At 41.6% G+C, this 20,466-nt stretch overlaps 1 protein-coding gene across 1 annotated transcript; it reads left to right on the top strand.

The window, feature by feature from the left end:
• The first annotated feature begins 5,343 nt into the window (after window positions 1–5,343).
• il12rb1 (interleukin 12 receptor subunit beta 1) lies at window positions 5,344–20,197 on the top strand. Its single transcript, XM_015365293.2, has 16 exons — window positions 5,344–5,580; window positions 6,797–6,862; window positions 7,759–7,885; window positions 9,109–9,281; window positions 9,973–10,115; window positions 10,487–10,523; window positions 11,813–11,923; window positions 12,194–12,273; window positions 12,848–13,061; window positions 14,042–14,188; window positions 14,610–14,714; window positions 15,629–15,778; window positions 16,142–16,294; window positions 16,398–16,479; window positions 16,987–17,068; window positions 18,654–20,197. Exons 1-16 carry the CDS (start codon window positions 5,451–5,453, stop codon window positions 19,029–19,031), a joined length of 2,178 nt encoding a protein of 725 aa, XP_015220779.2. The 5' UTR covers window positions 5,344–5,450; the 3' UTR covers window positions 19,032–20,197.
• Window positions 20,198–20,466: the final 269 nt, after the last annotated feature.

Below are 20,466 nucleotides of genomic sequence, written 5' to 3'. Positions count from 1 at the left end.
CTGGCTTCCAAAGTAAAACAAAATATTTCCTTTTCAAAGACCCATTAAACAAAATCAGGCAGACGCTAATGGTCTACCTTATTACTACAGTCTCTACAGGGACTGCTGGGGTGCGTTATAGTCTGAGATACTTGGCATGAAGTAATGGTAGGGCAATGAACAAAGGATCCCTAATTACTAATTTATTTTTCCAAAACAACTTATATGGGCATCATCTTACACTGTTGGGTATTTTATTAGAGCAATTAAGGTGAAGCATCTTGCTTCGGGATGCAACAGGAATGTCACACCTGTGATTTGAATCCACATCCTTTCAGCTTCAAGGAAGAACCTGAACCACTAATCCACATATCTGGCCAGAAAAAATCAACTCTGCTAGACCCAAAGAAAGAGTAGAGAATTCGACAGTTAGTCAGCATCCAGGAGAGCTCATTGCATATGCTCTGCAGTTGAGCAAACATTTTCCACAAGCTACTTTTAACAGCACAAACTGACACAAATGCAACACCAATAAATCAGGCCGGTTCCATTCTCCTGCCCCGTTGTAAGGGGGGGACTGAACGGCGTCGTGTCCCTGAAAAAATAAGGCGCTATATCTCGGAAACAAAAGCTAATTTCAACGGCACAAATCAGCACAGACGCAGCACTAATGAAGGCACTGGGTTCAATCCTTTGTGCTGTCTGAAGAGGGGCCAACATCACAGAGCTGTCTTCTGCCTGAGGAATAGGGGGGGGATACATGCTTGGTAAGGTCTTGTAAACCAGACTGAATTCTAGGCTGAGGGGTGGGGATATTGAGCAATTTCATTTCCCACATTTGTGTTTCTCCTGTATTTTCTTATGTAGAAAGAAGCTGTTTTCAGATAAACCGTTCTGCGCTGGAATTTTTAATTGCTTTATTATTCTATACACTGTATGAGAATAAAGGAATCCACATGGGACATTGAGTACGCCACAGGTCTCTAGCCCTGGTCCTGGACAGCTCCAGTTCAGCAGGTGTTGTAAATAATCAATCATAAATTTGGCCTGCAACAGTTTAACTATCATCAACTCTAGAAGTGGTGTGTTCAGTTAAAAAATTAGAGATCATTAGAAAAAAAATTAGAATGGCCCACAAGGAGCAGTGTTTTCTTCATTGAAACATTACTTGCTTAACTGATTAATTGCTTAAACAAGTCTTGCTGATCTTTAAATAGGTGGTTTAAAATAACCTATAAGAGTTACAGAACTGGGGCTCTCTAGGACCACAGTTTGTGTATACAATATGTGCCATTAGATACTGAGTATACAGTACTCAACACTGACCTGTGAGTAAGCAGTACTCAACACTGACCTGTGAGTATACAGTACTCAACACTGACCTGTGAGTAAGCAGTATTCAACACTGACCTGTGAGCATACAGTACTCAACACTGACCTGTGAGTATCATGTACCTACATTCAGTGTGTATTTATTTTTTTGAATGGGTGAGGAGATTGCAGTGGTTTTGGTGTACAAATCAGATAGAAATGAAAATTGACTGCAGAGAGCCTATGAAGAGGAAGCAGGTTCAGCTGCATTTCATGGTCCTGGCTCAGGGCCCTTCACAAAGCTTCAGCTCTGACGGGCTGTCTAAATATGTTTGAGCACGGATGTTACTGCAAACCACGAAAAGGTAGCTGGTGTGAAAGCAAAAGGAAACAGACGAGACCTACAGAAGCTTTGAAAGCTGCGAGTTCATGCTTGAAATGTTTTCTACTGTGTCTGCTGTTGGCGAAGTCTGAAGTGTATTCAAGCTCGAATTACAGTCCCCTGACCTCCTTCTCAAAGGAAAGTTTTGAAAGAGCTGAGCATCACCCTCATCAGATGCAAACAAAGCAGGGCACAGTTCATCTTATGTATCGAAACTAATATTAGACGCCTTCGTTAAAAACAGCAGACTTTTTGCACTGCAACTATATACACTGGTATGGCGCTGTAGGGACCAGAGGTCACAGTGCAGTTTAGTGTAGTTTTGAAATAAATGTCCCCTGGAGAGCAAAGCAGACATACCTTTGCCTCCTCTGCTCTGAAAAAAAGGACATTTTATAAACCAGGCAGAGCCCAGCTCCTCCTCTTGTGTAACCCTAAATGTCATATTTAGGACAAGGACACAACGTATAAATGCACACTGTAAAAGGGCACACGTGGTATGGGAATGTTATTAAACACTAACACAGAAAGAATATTCTGATGTCCAGTTGACTGAAAGTGTTGCACACTCTTTCTAGCGAGGTGAAGAGGTAACAATCGTCACTACCAGCTATGAACAGCAGGTGTGCTGCCTGCTTTCATAATAAAAGGGATCTGTAACTGGATTCTCATCAGTCCTGACTCCTCAGCTTGCAGTCAGGAATGGCTGTTCAATCTTGTGTGTTTTATAGTTTATTAATAACATTTATAGTAGCAGTGATAGTGAAAGAAACCAATACCGCGTGTTACAGTTACTTGTACATACTCTTATTAACTCTAACCACTTTGTTAACCACTGTCAAAAATGGGAGGTGGGGGGTTCTGTATTTTACGCTTAGGATGCACAGAGCATGTCTCTTCTTCAGGTCTTTCAGGTCTCCGCCAATATGGGCATTTTCCTGTTTCTGCAGGAGTAGGTGAGTAGAGGCTGATAAAGTTGAAAGAGGTTCCTGAACAAGAGCAGTGTGAAAGATCACATTCTGCACCGAGGACCAGCCTTGAAACAGATCCAAGTTCTGGTACATCTGGTGTATGTACAACACATGTGTCTGAATCCTTCCTGCCTCAAATCATTTTTTTGATAAAGGTCGCTGAACTGTGCGACTGAAGCTAACCGCCTGTCTTGGTCTCACTGCTGCAGTTCCAGAGAATTCAGGTGTGCAGCCTAGCTCATAAAGCTGCCACAGCAGTTGTGTTCTATTTCTCATTCATGAGTGTTTGCAGAGGCTTTCTGTGTTTCAGTGCTCTGATGTCCTATGAATCAGGTCACAAGAAAAATCAACATGTTTCATGCATACCTCACCTAATTTCACCACAGTCTACAGTACCTACCGGACAAACGGGTTGGCAGTAAATGTATCCATGCATTTGGGGTAAAACTTTCTACGTCCCCTTATACTGTTCAATGCTAATAAATTCACTTCAGCGCAACAGGACAAGAGGCATCAACCTGATCACAATGAATGTCTCTCTGTAGCTTTTCTCTGTTTCTCTGTAGTTGGTGGTTGTTGTTTCCCCTAGTTTTGGTGACTCAAACACCATTCATTCCTACCACAGCACCTCAAAAAATAAAAAGCCAGCTGTATAATTAAGAAACAATACACCGCAAACAAATTAAAAGCTACAAAAACCTACTAGAATCAGGTGCAGAGTTGGAATATGGTCAGAATTAAGATGCTGTTACTAAAATGCTATTCGTTTTCAGCAGAAAAAAAAATCGGAATTCTTTTTCAGAATTGCTGATTGTAAGATACAGTTACAATTGCCACAAACGAAAAAGCTGAAAGGTACAGATGAACAATAAAACTTGGTGTTTGTTTTCGGAAACGGGCAAGTCGGAATTTAGGGATGTAAGACTGAGGTAGGGAGATTTTGCAGTGCTTTGTAATGTCACACTGAAGCTGTAAATCTATTTACTAGAAGTGAAACTTAAGTAAGCCGCCAGATTTACTGATTTTATTTTGACTTTCCTACTTGCCTTCTGCTTTAAGACTGAAACTCTTTCACATGACGGAAGCACAGTAATTGACTTTAGTTTCTAGCATGCTTAAAACATTAAAGGTTTTTTACCGGCTCCAGAAAACAGGGGTGGTTCTAGCACTCACATTCAGGATAAAGTGAAGACACCCCCCTACCCTCCACCCCTCTCTGCAGAGACTTCTCCCCCTGGAAACCACCCAAGCTCACCTCACTCCCCCCTCCCCCCCAGCTGGCAGAAGGCTGAGGTGCATCTGATCAGGGCACCAGGGCAGGCGTGACAGTGACAATCTGTCCTTGGGCCAGCATGTTGCCAACGTCCGGGTGTGTAAAAGCGATGCAATCACAGGCTGGCAGATCTTTTGGAAGCGGGTTTCAACAATGGATCATTAAAAAAATGCACTTTGCAATAAAGGATACCCCAAAACCAGGACACTTGGACAGCAGTTACATGTTAAAGGTGGCAAAAAGAATAGAAGGTGATTCTCTGCTTTGCTGAATCACCACCTGGGTGTCATCCTGTGCATTCATTGTGTTTCTAGTTACATTCATTGTGTCTCTAATTACATTCATTGTGTCTCTAATTACCCACAGATGAATTGGTGAAATACTGGATATGACACACAAGCTTTCCTAAATTTCCCTCTCCATTTTTTAATTCTAATCAGTCTCATATACCACCCACCTCTTTTTTCAGTGTTTTCTGTGGTTTTAAACAGTGTGTGGTGAGCCTGTGTGAAACGGCTACAGTGCATCTGCTTCAAAGAGGTAACTACGCTGCTCTCTGTACGCGGGCACATGCAGATCCATGGCTGGGGCTCCATTCTGAAGAGTTCTGACATCAGGCTGTGTGAGAGAAACTCCGCGTCAACGTGAGGTGTTACTGTTTTCTCTCAGTGCCAAACGAACAATTCACCGCACAGACAGGATGCATACCTGATCCATAAAGAAGATAATAGTAATCACGTTAGGGAAAAGAACAAAGCTTCAAACCTTGTATACTCTTTCAGAGCCTTACATTCTGGTACTGGATACATCCTATATGTATCCAGGATTGTTTCATCCTACAGGACTTTGGTTGTCCAGTAGGAGTCCATGTGCACAATGTTTCACCCATGAGAAATTTCCATTCTGTAAATGAGGCACAGTTGCAGAAATCTCTCAAAATTGTTCCCCAGAGCAGTTCAGTCACATGCTAGCTGACCACAAGCATGTTTAATAATGACATTACCACATATTCACAAGGTACCTTCTTCATTTTGTGTGCTGTTTTTAGCTCTTTTGGTTTGCACGACCATTGACAGAACGTCACAGCGCCCAGGCTGCAGCCCCTGTTTAAGAAACGGAGTTGACTTGCAGAGCAGGAAAGTGGGCCACGCTTGATAGCAACAGGGGGATTTAAAAGCTAGCTCTGGCACCTTTTGTCCCTCAACCAATGACTTTAACAGAAATTTTCAAGAACAGAAGCAAGCCAGTTAGGAAATAGTATGTGTGCTGGGATCTCATAAATACATCCAGTCCTGCTGATTGGATAGCTTATCTGCTTGTCACCAACCTGTCTCCTCCTCCAGCCCCCATCCACAGAAGTGTGGTCTGTGGTTTAACAAGACTCGCAACACTCTACCTGTGCAGTGTTCTTCTGGTAAGAATGAGAACGCAGTGACATTATTCATCATTGCAAAGGTCCCTTTTACCAGAAAGGCAAGTGAAACACGCCTGAAGGTAGTTTTGCTTTCACTCACAGGCAGCTGAGTTCTCTGGCATGGCAGGGACCAAGCGCCTTTCTCTCTTCCCCTTGGCCATCTTCAGGGCGTCCGCCTGCCCTCCCGAAGCTGAGAGGGCGATGAGGGCAGCGATCGTGTTCACGTTGCTGGCTGTGGTCGTGGTGGAAGGTAAGATAAGGCTGTTCGCTCCCAGCGTGTGGCCATACATCTCAGTCACTTCACTCTGTCGGTTGTGTCAGGTAGATGCTGTTATCTTGCGATCGGTGGCGGCGCCTGCTGTGATAACCAAAAAGTCAGATAAAGCCTGTGTGAAGAACAAGAAAAAGTGTTCTGGGGGGACTTTGGTAGTAAATGTTTGTACAAAAACACAACGGGGAAAAGCTGCCGCTACACATTTCCAGCCTGACCATCAATAATGACAGAAGACAGAGCCGTGAAGACAAGATCACAGTCAGCCCTGGCGATCAGGAGGATGTGGCAGAGGTGGTCCCGAATTTTCTGATCCCTAGTGTCAAGCATAGTGTCCTGGTGTTGCCATTGTCAGAGAATCTCAACATCTTCCATCAAATGACTTTCCAAGAAGCTGACTCACGTTCCACCCACAGAAGAGATGCAAGAGTAGGAAGCTGGAGATTTAGCAGTTGGTTGATTTCTACCACATTATTTTTAGCAATAGACTTTCCCAACGATACGTTGAACTGACCTTTCACACTGTGTGGGTAAGGGAATAAGTATGGTACTGCGGAGAGGTAATTAACGAGCAGCAAGTCGGCCATCTTTACCTGCGGACTCAGTGTGTCAGTGATTCAAGACCCCCCGTGAAAACGCTTCTTGATGGATTCTGCAATAATAATGGGATTCTAATTAAAAATATGCGGGAGATTAAAGCCTATGTTTGCACAAGAGAAAAACGGTCGTGCTGTGCTGTGCTTTCGTTAGCTGGTGTCTTATATGTAGTGGAAATGTACTGGAAGACACGGATATACGACGGCTGCGTATTTTGTCAATCAATACTTGAAATGATATGACCTAAACCAACTCTTTTTGAAAAAGCAGGAGGGCTGCTTCAAACTGCATCATTAATACATTTTTAAAATCCATCATTTCCAACACAGTGTCCCTGAGTGGGAAAGTCTCGCCTGTGCTGCAGGCGGGATCGAAAGCCTTTTTTAAAAACTAAATTACTGTATAAGACAAAAATCCATACATACAGAAAGAGCTGTGCTTTCGTCAGAGTCTCTGTGAAATGCACTTTGGTTGTCAAACCCAGCAAATTTCCCAAAGGAAACTTTATCTACCCAGATTATAAATTATTTTATATCACTTAATGGCACAAACCCAGCTTTTCCCAATATTGAATGTTATTCCCTACCTCTTCCCACAGGAAAGAAGAGTTCTGAACCTCATAAGTGCAAGGCAGTCATAAGGAGCCCCACAGAAAATGCAACAGGTACTTTCCTTTTAAAAACCTCAGCATCACGGCATCGCTCACTCAAAACACTTCTACATTTTCAGGCACATGAAAAGCTGGTATCATACTTCATATATCATATACGTATACATCATATAATAGTTCAGGTGGGTAGCTGCGTCAGCATGCGTAGTCTGCAAAGGAACAAGTAATAGGTTTATTCCATGCTGAAAAAAAGAAGAAAGAGAACACAACGTTTCGGCCGTGGAGCCTTCTTCAGGTGTGAGCACCTGAAGAAGGCTCCACGGCCGAAACGTTGTGTTCTCTTTCTTCTTTTTTTCAGCATGGAATAAACCTATTACTTGTTCCTTTACATCATATAATACTGCAAATCTTAGTAAGGTAATGATGAGAAAACACAGAAGTCACCAAGGAGTTCAATGAGTAGAATGAGTAATAAATGGATTAATAATGCAAATGGTTCGTAAATCTGCCCTTGGTTATACATAACAGATAAGAGCTGACTTCCTTTGAGGTGTTAAATCTAGAGTATTGTTAAAATGTGGGTACAAATTACTGATAGTATAGTCACTGGAACTTGCTCAGCTGGTCAGGTAGCCTCTTTTCTTGGGAGTAGGTGGTGGGGGCAGCTAGCTACCTTCCTCATGGGGATCAGACAGGGATCCTTAGCTGTTCAAACCACCTGAGGCACCTCAGCTCCTGAAGTATCATATGACTGCTTTCATTGTGCACACATATGAGCTCTATTTTAGTGTGCAGGACCCAAGTATGAAGCTTTAGACAGCGATGCCTGCTGTGTGCTTCCTGCTGCATCTGTCATTTAGTAACATATCTTGGATGCCAGTTGGGAGAATCTCAGTCACTGTCATTGACGTTCTTTAAACTCCCCCACCCTGGTGTCTCTGTCTGCCAAGGAGACTCACTCGAGGCTCCATCTGACCTGCACTGCTACAAGAAGACCACGGATCCCAATGCGGACTTCACCTGCAAGTGGACACCTGGGATGTCCGCTGTGAATGCCACATACATCCTGCATTACTGGTGGGTTAACAGCACCTCTTCCTCCAGGAAGTGCTGTTGATGGACTTTGACATCGGAAAAGAATAACAGACATCCCAGCTGTCACTCCTCAGTGTTTGTGGATGTGGTGGATGTATTTAGGCAATTCATCCATTTTCTTACCACTTCATCCATTTCAGGGTCACGCAGACACGCACACTCACACCAGGGCCAGTTTTCCCAGAAGCCAATTAGCCAACCAGAATGTCTTTGGACTGTGGGAGGAAACCAAAGAGAACATGGGGAGACCATGCAAACTTCACGCAGACAGCAGCCTGGGACTGGAACTGAACCCAGGGCCCCAGGGCTTTTTTAGCCCTGCCACTCATTAGTTTATGTTTGACAAAATATTTTAGCAGGGTTATCATGAGATTACCGAAAGAGTGTGGTTTAGTTATGTCAAACACATTATTTTAGGTGCTAACAAGCGAGCATCGCAACAGCATTTTGCTAATGTTGTATTTGGAATGGGACACCACTGCGCAAAATGTCTGGACAATGTCCCACTAAATTACCGTGTTTCGGCTCTTTTGTAAATGTTACCGATGTGCACAGTGTTGGTTAGCAGGCATTCTCCTCTTCACTGTAGCTAATGCACTCTTGCAAGTGAGCTCCAGACATTTTGACTAAAAATGACTCTTTTCTCTTTTATCCTCACTTGTCTACATGAAACATCATCTATCAGGTGTTAGGCCAGTCTTGAATTTGATCTCAATCATTTTGAATTTCATTTTCTGCTTCAAGTGTTTGCCAATCCTCCTAACTTGGTATCATCTACAAATCTGGTCTAGTCTATTAACTATCCCACAATCTAGATAATTTACTTACAGTAAACTAGGAAGAGCACAGTACAGACCTAGTCCAGATCCACGTGGTACACCACTGATTATATCCGCCCAATTTGAGCACTCACTCATTCACTATGTAGTATGTACACTCTTTTGTCAATTCAGCCACAAGCTTTTCCCTGAACGCCTTCTCCCTGCAATCTGAGAATTAATATTTAATGAAGAACTTTATCAAAAGACTTCTGGAAAAAAAATCTGTCTAACATCACAATATTCTTCTAACATAACAATACTGTAAGTTGACATCCTTTCTAATTTGATGATCTTAACCTAGTAGAATGCCATTGCTTTCTTATGGATAGCTTGTGATATACATTTTGCTCACCAAATCTTACAAAACTGTTGGGTCTGTTCCAGTGTCCTGAACAAAATGGAGGACTGCCACAGCTTTGATGCTGGCCTCTCCCATTCCTGCTTCCTGAATAGGGATGGCCTACACACTAGAATGGGAATTGGGATGTGGGTGGAAGCCCACCAAGGATACAGAACCTACAAGTCTCCTGTGTTTTCCGTGGTTCTGATCCATTCAAGTGAGTTGCACTGCCTCTGGTTTTGATTTCCTGCCCTCATATTTCAGTGATAAGGATCTGGGCTCTTTGCTCTAAAAAGTTGATGGCGCTCTGGGTTACAGGTTGGTGTGGAGTTATTTAATTAGAGTTTAATTGTTATTTATTTAATTGAATTAAAGGAAGGATCAGTCATACGTAATTTGAATGTGGCCCTTATGTGACAAGTTTATGTACCTTCACAGATCGTTAGGACACTATAGCAACATTAATACTGATTTATTACTATTATTCCAATACGTCAGTTATCACAATAATACTCAACAGCTGGCACACTAGAGGGGACACCATGTTTTAGGGTTAGTACTGGGGTTAGGGTTAAGAGTAAGGGTGAGACTGGGTTTTGGGTTAAGCACATAGCCAGTTGAATACGTACATGCTCTGGAAGACAGGGTTCAAAGAATCAAATGAATGGCTTTCTCGCACCATGTGCAGCCCCTGTGAAGGTCTTACGCTGACTACATAAAACCCCAAACATGGAATATGCCATTTAAATTGGCTGGAAGGTAAACTTTAACGGAAGGACCATTAAAAAATTATCCTATATGAACACAATAAGGAATGAAATATAGAACTGAATTAGAGATTTTAATAGAAACTCTTCCATGTGTGTAGAAATGAATTCCCTTGTGACTTTCTGTCCCGCTCATGACAGCCAAGTACGATCCCCCGCAGATTGAGAAGATGTCGAGGTCTTCGGGGGGCCTCGTCTTGAAATGGAGGAAACAAGTGGGAGAAGACAAAGGCTCAATGAATGAGATCCAGTTCAGACAACTGGGAGAACTGGAATGGAGCAGTGTAAGTCCGCCCCGCCACTGGCCTGGATAAGCCATCAATGGCAACACAATGTCATGACATTAACATGGACAAAGTGCACAAATACTTTTTCTTGGTGTAAAGGGACACAGTAATGCTCTTACCCACAGCATTACAAACATGGTGAATTTACCACGTATGAAACATGAGCTGAAAGAATGAGAAATTTAATTTTTCTCCTTTATAGTAACACAGGATCCTCTTAATCAATTTAATTGAAAAGGCGAAAACATTTGTGCAGCAACACAAAGAGAAACATACAATAGCTTTGTTCTTTTACTCATGACCTTGAAGTATATTTATCAGGCCTGGGTCATTCATGCATATATATATATCTTTTTATTACTTTTTAGATTATGTGCAATACTTCAGATGGCAAACATACTGAAGGTAAGACTCTGGATTCCTCTCTTGTTATTTAAAATATTCACCTTAGCACAGATGAAAGTTAGTTATTATTTAGAAAATTACATAAAAAGGACATATGGCTGAATCCAATCCAAAATGCTAAAAGGAAGGAAAATTAGTCCATAATAGACACATACTGTGAGTGAAAGCTTACAACATTTTTAAATAATGTGCCAACATTTTTAAATCAGCGAAGGACCTGAAATAGAGTTAGCATTAGCCACCACAAACATGTATCTACTGTACATTAACTAGTCTGTTTTAAGCCAGCAAAGGTCATAAAAGCTCATACAGACAGTCTAACAAAGTGTTTATAACGCATCAATGCGTGCAAGTTGTGTAACCTACTGCATGTTGTGGTTTGAGCTTCGCAAACTCAGCAAGATCTCTGTTCACCTCAGAAGTCGAAATGTGCTCCTGCCTAGAATGCTCATCTTCGGAACTGCTTATCTCTGTGGCTTTGGGTTTCGAAGAAAAAAAAGTCTGAACATTGTGAAGAAAATTAAATAAAAATTGACACACACAGCTGTTTACCATAATTGCTATTGAAAAGAATTTCAGAACTGTTGAACTGTTCCTGTTATGCAAAACAACTGCGTCTTGATCAATTATCGTGTTAAAGTTTACTTGTAATATTTCCCCATGATGGAAATTCATAAAATAAAAGAGAACATGATAAAAAGAGAACACACAGTCTTTCCTCCTGACTTCATTCTTTACAAGTCAACAGAATGTGAAAATATAATAAGATTTCATGATATAGCTTTGACTAAGAAAGACAAACCCACATGTCCTGTTGTTGCCCTGACCTACATTAATTAGAGTCACTGCCTTTCCTTCCTGCATTTATAACACTATGTCCCTCAGATACATTCACTCACCACAGCAGCCCTTTGCTTGCTCCAGTGACCGGAGGGATCCGTCTCTTTATGTCAGTATGTTGAAGGAAAACGACACAGTGGCACAGTATTTAGTATTGCTGCCTCACAATCCTAGGGCCCTGTTCAATTCCCGGGGTGCTGTCTGGGTACAGATTGTATGTTTCCCTCAGACTGTTTCTCCAATTTTATCTGGTTGCTCTGGTTTCTTCCCAGTGTCCGAAGACATGCTGGTAGGTTAATTAGGTTAACTGGCTCCTGGGAAAACTGAACATGGTGTGACTGGTGTGAATGGGTACACATTCCACTTGTTTCTGTTGTTTTTCCTTTTTTGTGCTCTTATAATAAAATATAGTTGTTGATCTCAAAAAAGGCAAAACCCTTTCTTTGCAGAGAAATGCACTCTGACACTGCACAATCTGACTGTGTATGAAGTCCGTGTGAGACGCACTAGCAAAGTGATCAACTGGAGCGAGTGGAGCCGAACCGAGATTGTCCCAGCAGGTAAGCCCCCGGGGTGTTTGTGTTTGTGGTGATACAGCAGGAAAACATATTATTGTGACTGCAGCACTACCGCCTCCTAGTCTAACTTGTCAGGTCTCAGAAGCTGAGCAAGGCTGGGCCTGCCCAACACTGTGAACTGAGACCTCCAGGCATAACTGCTGCTGTCAGTGGTGTTGTGGGACCAGCAGGTGGCGCTCTTATCCAAAAACAGAATGTCCAGAATGTGAGCCGCCTCACAATCTTAACCGTTCTCCTCCTTCCTGCTCGCAGAAATTCACAAGGAGCCTCAGGTGAACATGACTGTGGGCAAACTGCTCAAAGGCGTCCGCAAACTGAGGTTGTCCTTGGAGGTAAGCGAGTGCTCCGAGACAGCCAGAGACACTTCTTATGCGTTCAGGTTTTTGTCAGCCTCTTCAGTTTTACATCTGGACAAATGTAGACTTTACAGTGGAAGCCTATTTCCACAAATCTGCTGTGGAGGTCAATGTCAATTTTCTGTCTAAGGCTGATGAATTTTGAGATAAAACCAAAAGCAAACTGTAGGTCCTTCAGGATGCCAAACATATCCTTAAGGGCTGAGTGGGAAATCCATCTGTACCTTAGAGGTTTTAGATCGAATTTTCTATTCCAAATCCTATCCCGAATCCAAAGGAGTTTCTGATTTTCACCTCACCTTCCCTCTTAGTTTCTTAATTGAACTAGTGATGATTGATTAACACATCAATTGTTCATACTGAACTCATGTCAAATCAGAATATACCCAGGACATCTTCCTTGTTATTCACTTTGCTCAGCACCCAACTATGCTCTAATCTAATTTTATACTCATATTACATACCCAAATAGTGTGTTCAGCTTTGCATTTTCTCATGCAACAAACTTAGTGCCAAAGCAGCATTTAATTTAGTTTATTTTTTCCTTTAGGTTCCGATTGCTCGTGCTCTACTGGGAAATGTACAGTACAATCTAACGTTTCACAGCCCGCCATGTCAGGAGGATATTCCCACAATGACTCTTAACGCAACAAAGATAACAAAACCCATCTCTGGCTCAGAAGTGAAGGTGTCCATTGTAGCATTCAACAAAGTAGGGTCATCCCCGCCTAAACTGCTTAAAATTCCTGCTGTGGACCTTAAAGGTAAAAACAAAATCAAAATACCCAGGATGTCACTTGCACTGTAAGAATGAAAATGCACAAGTCTCAGTATAAGAAGTTCGAGCAGGGAGCTGTGTCAGCATGTGTAGGCCGCAAAGGAACAGGTAGAAGTTAATACCATGGTGAAAGGAAAAGAGAAGACAGTTAAAGTTTACACTGTGAAAAACACTGTTCTTTAACATACAGTAATTAAAGTAGTTTGTGTCAAAGTTTAAACATTTTCAAATTATTCAGGGTTAATAAGACTGAATTGAACATAACAGATTCACAGGGCCCACTCTTCCTGGGTCTTCTAAGGAATACTCTAAGAAATACTTTTGGCTTTGGTGATGTTATTAATATTAAGTATTAAAGTTGAGAATCAGAAATTCCCTGAAAAACTCGCAGGACTGTGTCTGATTTAACATGCCATTTAAACTTTTACGACAGTTTTTGGATAAAACACAGCTTTACATTTTCTCTTTACTCTATAATTGATGCTAGACATCATTTTTCAAATTACAGCCTAATTTAATCTGGAATACGGAATTAATTCATTCTCATTTATGAAACACATACAGTATGAAACACCTTTAAATATGACAGACTAGACCATATTACAAGACGTTCTTGAAAGTCTTTGCCGAAGAGAGCAGAGAGAAATAACTGTTAGCCACAGATATAGGTTACAGCTGTCATTCCTGTTCAGAATGCAAAACAATTTTATATTCCTTAGTATAGGTCTTATGCTCTGTGTTGCAGTAAAGCTGTTTTTCCTCTTGCAATTTACTGCCTGCTCCTTTTTTTCCCTATTTTAAAAAAGAAAGAATATGGAATCTGTGATTTTTCAAGCAATGCTGATACCTGTCCTCCTTCTTATCAGTCATAGATTTGTGTAGACAGACCTTGGTGTGGTATTATATTATAGTGTCCTGAAAGTTCAGGACGAACTAAAACCCTTCGTCTTTTCTTGTCCTGGACAGATCTCCATCCCTTTAGCTTCAAGAACCTCACCAAAAACATGAAATGGTGTGTGGAGTGGTACAAGGCGACAGCACCCCGAGAGAAGAGTCGGCATTTTATAACACGCACTCCAGTCGATTTTAAAGACATGATTAATAGCACAGGAGGTAACTACTTTAATGCACCTACTATTTTATCTTAACTTCATGTCTTCTGTGCAGTACACAGGAGTACGTGTTTCAATACCAGAGGAAAATTACGTGGGCTATAAAAAATTTTACTATTCCCTGCAGCAGTTGGCTGTGAGTTAATTAAAGGCAGCTTTAAAACCAGAAAAAAATACATTCAGAGAACGAATTCACTCTGCAACTGTCCTAATATCTTAACTCTAATATGGTGCAGCTGCCCCCTGGTATAACTTGTCCCTTGGCCAGGAGGCTGACCCTCAGCCTAACAGGTTGAGCCAAATATCGCTATACTGAAATAATCATTAATCATCCTTAAATCTAGCTGAGATGAGAAACACCTCATAACTAACTGACCCTCCTGTGTTTTATAAAGTATTCTCTTTTCTGCCGTCTACTGTAGGAGAAGCTGAAGACTTCAAGCTCTACTATTTCATTATTCACCAGCTGACCCACAGAGGCACGATGAAGACAAGAGGATGGTCTGAAGGATACCAGAAGGAAGGCAGTAAGTTATGGCTTGGCTTCCACCAGACACACATCTGTAGGACGTCCCATGCAAAATGCAGCAGGCAGCGTGTCCTCACGTGTGCACGCTGTTAAGAAACAGCCGACCTCCAAAAAAAAGTGTTTTTTCCCAACTCTGGCTCATCAGTAAGTTTAAGATGTGCATGTATTCATATTTTTAAATATAATTAGACAGGGCCCTGGGTTCAAGTCCTAGTTTGCTACCTGCATGTAAATGTTATGTTTCCCCATGTTTCCCTGGGTTTCCTCCCACAGTTCAGAGACATGCTGCTAGGTTTACTGGCTTCTGGGAAAATTGGTTTGTGTCTGTGCCCCAGCGCTGTGAGTCAGCAAAACTAACCACTGCGCCACTGTGCCGCCCACTCAAGAACAAAACAATTTCCTGGCACTTTTGTGAGGTGTCTGTTATTGTAAATACTGTAAGTTACTCTGTATTGGGTATGTATCTGTCTTACTTGTTGTGGATCCACAGTCCAGTCTTGTACTTTTCCTTTTATCCCACCATCCTGTGTCAAAGTTACAGAGCCTGTCTCACCCCTTGATTAAACTGAGGCTTCCTGGCCATCAACAAGAGCCCGGGGTGGAGTTTAGGGTATTGAACCTGGCACTCATGGTGCAGCAAGTCAGTCCTGTCTGAGTGTAGTAACCTTGAACGTGTGACTGTAACACAGCCTGCTGTTTGTCAATACAGTAGTAACTTTAGTAATAGAAATAGATGTGTATATAGTTTGCAGCACAAGAGCACTTCATTAAACAGACATTTTCTTCGCACCGCCTTTTCATGAGTTCCTGTGTTCACTCACAACACAGGCAAGCTTTCTGCGATGTCTCCACTGCATGCACCATTTTCAGTTTGACATTGTTTTAAAACATTTTGGTTGTGGTTTATCACAGCACCTAGGAGTAGCCCCAAGAAAGTCACAGTGCTCAATGTAACAGTGAACTCCGCCGTGGTGAAATGGGCCCCCATACCTGTTCCAGACCAGCAGGGCTTTCTACAGCACTATGTCATCTACATCACAGCCGGCAACCGCACCAGGGAAGGTAATAAAGAAGCACATGTTGCCCAGTTCTGGCTGTGTAATGTGATGATGCGTATGACCTCTTCTGACTGAGCCAGCCCTGTGCAAACTCTATTAAACTGGACAATCAAAACTGCAGATGAGCAGTATCATTGATCAAATCTGGCAATGCCATGCACAGAGAAGCTGAGAGAGCACTCATTTTCACGTCTCTTTTTCCTACCGTGTGAAATGTGTCTCTTCCTTTCTAACACAATACATATAAATATATACTGTATCAATGCTAATGTTGTCTAAATGTGCTTTCAGTCTAACATGGAACGTGGAGCTTTGGAACCTCCTCAGGGCACCTTTGCTCTCTTCACTTATTTCTCCTTTCTTGCAGTTCAGGTTGATGCCTCAGAGACTCATTACAAAATTCAGGAACTCACAGCTGCCACCACCTATAGTGTCCAGATTGCTGGGAAAACAGCAGCAGGTCTTGGACCGAAAAGCGATGCAGAACCCATCCTAACAAGCAATATACCCCCCACCAAAGGTAGGCTCTTGCTGTGGCAGTAAAGTATGTGGTGTAGGCCTTTCTTTGATAAACTGAGTTTTTCCTCAATTGAACACTGTCTAATGCAAGTATTTTCTCTTAGGTTGGAATGTGATCTGGATCACCATAGCCATTGCTATATTTACACTGATTTTCACAGGCTTGGGCAGCTTTGCAGCCAAGAGGTAACTGAACATTTGCTTGGTATTACTTCTGTAAACTCACATTTCTGTGCTTCAAAGATGAGTTGGTACATTAGTTGGTCTAAGAGGCAGAACTGAAGCACTGGCTACGAATTCATGATGAATTCATGAACAGCACCTCACTATCGACTTCATTATATGTTTGAACCTTTAGCCAGTGTTTAAGAAGTTTGCATTTGTAGTACAGAGAAAGGGGGAATTCAAATCATACAACATCACAAACCACATAAAACATTCTGGTGTTATTCTCGTGCCAATTCGTCAGAATTTGATGTGCAATCACGAGTGCTACCTTGATATCTCACTGTGGAAATTGTCCTCTTTGTTTCTCCCTATCTTTTAAAACTATCTTAGGAAACCCACTTCTGAAAAGTGTGTATAAAGCTGAAAATGTTATGGCAGGTGAAGCAGGTGTTTAGTTTTTCAGAAAACGTCATGAATTATGTACAGAAGAGTAAAGACAGTCCTATTGATTTTTCAACATTTCAGGCTCAAAAGAAAGTTCTTTCCTGCTGTACCTAGTCCAATGAGCACTGAGGCGCTGACCTTAACCAATCTGAAAATAAAAGAGGTGAGAAAAAAACATTTCATACATGGAATTCATTTGCAGAGTACTCCTGAGTATTTCACTTTCCAGAGGAAATTATTTTAGAACATATTAGCTTTGAACCGAGGTGAACTGACACCCATGCTGTCCTTTAAAAGTACAAGAAAAAGCTCATGATCACAATTGGTCCATTCAGCTAACAGCAGCTGGCTCAATCTGCATGAGAAGTGTGTAGCATCTTCAATGGTTGTTTACAGCCTGAATTGCACTTCCTGTTTGCTGTTTTGTTTTTGCGTTCAGCAGAGCTCAAATCAGCCTTCTATCTTACGGCGCAGAGCCCTGAGGAGAGCCTGGTCTGCTGCTACTTCACAGTCCTCAAAACCCATGTGGCCTATCAAGTGCTGAACTATTCCCACTGTAGAGAATAGCCTCTTCGCCCTTCCAGGGTGTATTCTCATCTAGGAGTGGAGTGTGTGCTTGCCAGTGGAGTGTATTACGATGTACTGTAGCAGGGAATGTGCTCATCCATTTTAAGTTGCAAAACAAGAGAAACAAAAGCAAGCATTTTTTACTTAAGCGGTTATTTAAATGCTCCAAAATTATTTTCATGCCTCGCACAGTTATAATGGTAATGGAACACTTTTTGCTGACATCACGATTTAATATCCAATGTCACAATTATGTGAAGAATTTAAAGGTGTGTGTGACAGCTATTTCTTCAAGTACTTCACAAACCCAAAAGCACTGTGTATTACAGAACCAAGAGGGATTGTCTGTGTTGATCTAGTCTAGTCTTTTTAAACACTTGAGATTTTGTAAATTGGAATTACCCCTCACAGGGGCATCTGCTGACCTTGAAAAGATAACAATAGTAGTAAAAGTAGTAACAATAGTAAAAGGACAACTATTATTTTTTTACTAATGGACACTTCTTTTTAACATATATCAATGCTATAGATTCTTTTATAGCTAACGAACTTGTCACAACTGCAGATAATACAAAAATAGAATAATCTGTAAATGCTGTAGGAAAGTAAATTTAATAAAAAATCTAGAATTCAAGTTTGGGTGAGCATGCAATTCCCAGAAATACGCATTCAAGATATGCATAGGAAATGAAGTAGCTTTCTAGGAAAAAGGCTGTTCTGACACATAAATGAAAAATAAGACAATATGACACATTTTCATCTTAATCCAGACAACATTGGCATGCAATAAGAAATGAGCAACAGTGTTAGGATACATAGTTGAAAGTGTAGAACTTATATCAAATGATTTGGAAATTGTATGCATTCATACATTCATGAGATCTCTTTAAGAATGTTATTTCAGAATATTCCTGCTTTGAAATTAGTATAGAGGAGAGCAACCAGGTACTGTACATTCCGGGGGTCAAAAGAATGTCCTACACTGAAAGTCTACAATACAATAATGTCTTTAGTCTAGAACAGAGAAGATTGTGAAGGGCACTGATTTAAATGTACAAATGCCTTGCCTTGTCAAAGACATACTGTAGACCAAACTAAGCCACTGGCTGACTTGGTCACACACGAAGGACACTCTATATGTGAGAAGGGGGGGCTGATGGACACCTCACTGCTCTCCACAGGAAATTCTTCCACAGGATGAAGAGGTTCTCATGGGAGACTTGCAGGTGGTGCTCCAGAAAAGCACTGGTCTGCCCTCGGAGGACGTGGTTTCGATGGAGCTTGGAGAGACCGAAACATGCGAAGGAGACACCGAGACTCTCTCGGAGTCGTGCCGCACTCCAGATGTGGAGTTCTTCTTAAGCTCTGATTACCGGAGGCAGATGCTCAACCTCCCTGCGTGTGAACCAGGCCAGGAGGCGCTGGAGCTCTCGGAGAACATTTGCAGCTACGGAGAAACTGCTTGCGAGGTGGCGACACCCACCTACAAGAACAGCCTGGTCTTCGAAATGAAAGGGGAAAGTAACACCAGTGAGGAGAGTATTCCCATGAGGCTGTAGGAGTTTACAGTGAAAACACAGCTGTGAGAAATGCATATACTGGTAGGATACTCAGTGATCTTAAAGACAAAAGGGCACCAACTATAAGCATGCATGGTACAGCATTATCATGCCATGGTACCTTTAACTGTGTGGGTGAGAGGAAATAAACATCTACAGAAACCAGCCAGGCAGACGTGCGGAAGAAAAGACGGAAAGGCAAGGTACAGCTCTGCATCTGCAAAGGAAAAGAACCTGGGCTTCTCTAACCTCCGAGACTGGAGGGTTCTGTAGGGATGGATGAGAATTACTGAAGGCGCACTCACCTACTGAATGTTCCTGCCTCTAAACAGTCTGTGGCTCATGAGTCAGCAAGTCTAGGAGAGCTCCACTTGACGTCTAGTGGCACGGAATTAACTATCTCAACATGTAACAGGGGCCAACTCTGTGAGGTGCTTTACAACCACGCAAGACATTGTTATCGTACATGGGTTTTGATAGGTAAAACGTGTAGTGGTACAGAGAATGCAGTAATGTGCAGCCTATTATTACTACTGGCTAGTCAGACACCTTTATCCAGGGCAATGTGTATTGTATGCAATGTTACCTTTTAAAATTTTTACTGGATGAGCTTTTCTCTAGGAGAAGAGAAATTGAAGAGAATATTGCAATAGCCTGTTGTATAAGCAGAGAGAACCCAGGCTACAGCCCACACTGTCTGTGTTTAGCAGATAAACAGGATTTTAGAAATGATCTGTTTCATATATCTTTTAAGAGGAAAACTTTATCAGTTACAAACTGAGATTTTTTAAATAAAAACTGTGTAACTTTGGGTTTAAGGGACTTTCAACATGTCCTATAGTCGTGTTGCAAAATACAGATCGGGTGTTTTTTTTTTCATTATCTGAAAGGTACAGGCTGACCCAAAAAATAAGAAAGTCACAACCCAAGCAAAACCGCCTTCCACTTCAAAGAATTAAAAAGCAGTCATCTGGTTGAACATTACAGCGTATTTTGAAAAGGGTTTTACTCAAATTTGTAAATGGACAAAATTTCACTTATAGTCCCGCTCTTAATTAATATCATTCCTTCAAGATAAATTAGTATTATTTTTGTGCTTCCAGACCTCAATGGTCATGATATGTAAGTTCCACCCATTCTAAGTCAATAAAAGTTTCTGAATCTGAGCTGCCTGCTCTCAAAGAGTGACAAATCTTACTCTGTGCTTAAAGGACCAAACGTGTACAAAAGTTTGACTACGGTTTCGCTCTTTACTAGTGTGTATGTACAATATTCATCTGTGAGGCTAATAATTCAATCACATTTGATCTTTCAGAATCATACTGACGCAAAGGAAAGGTGTTAAGTTTTTACACCAGTCTCATAGCGAGAGGAAACTTTGTGTGGGGTCAGGAAGTGACAGTGTGTTAAAAAAGTTAAGGAAAGTATCAGAAGC

This window comes from Lepisosteus oculatus, chromosome 29 (genome assembly GCF_040954835.1).
Source record: "Lepisosteus oculatus isolate fLepOcu1 chromosome 29, fLepOcu1.hap2, whole genome shotgun sequence".
In the NCBI taxonomy this organism is placed as follows: Eukaryota; Metazoa; Chordata; class Actinopteri; order Semionotiformes; family Lepisosteidae; genus Lepisosteus; species Lepisosteus oculatus.
Note: the sequence above shows the minus strand (reverse complement) of the source record. Positions and strands in the feature narration are given on the sequence as shown.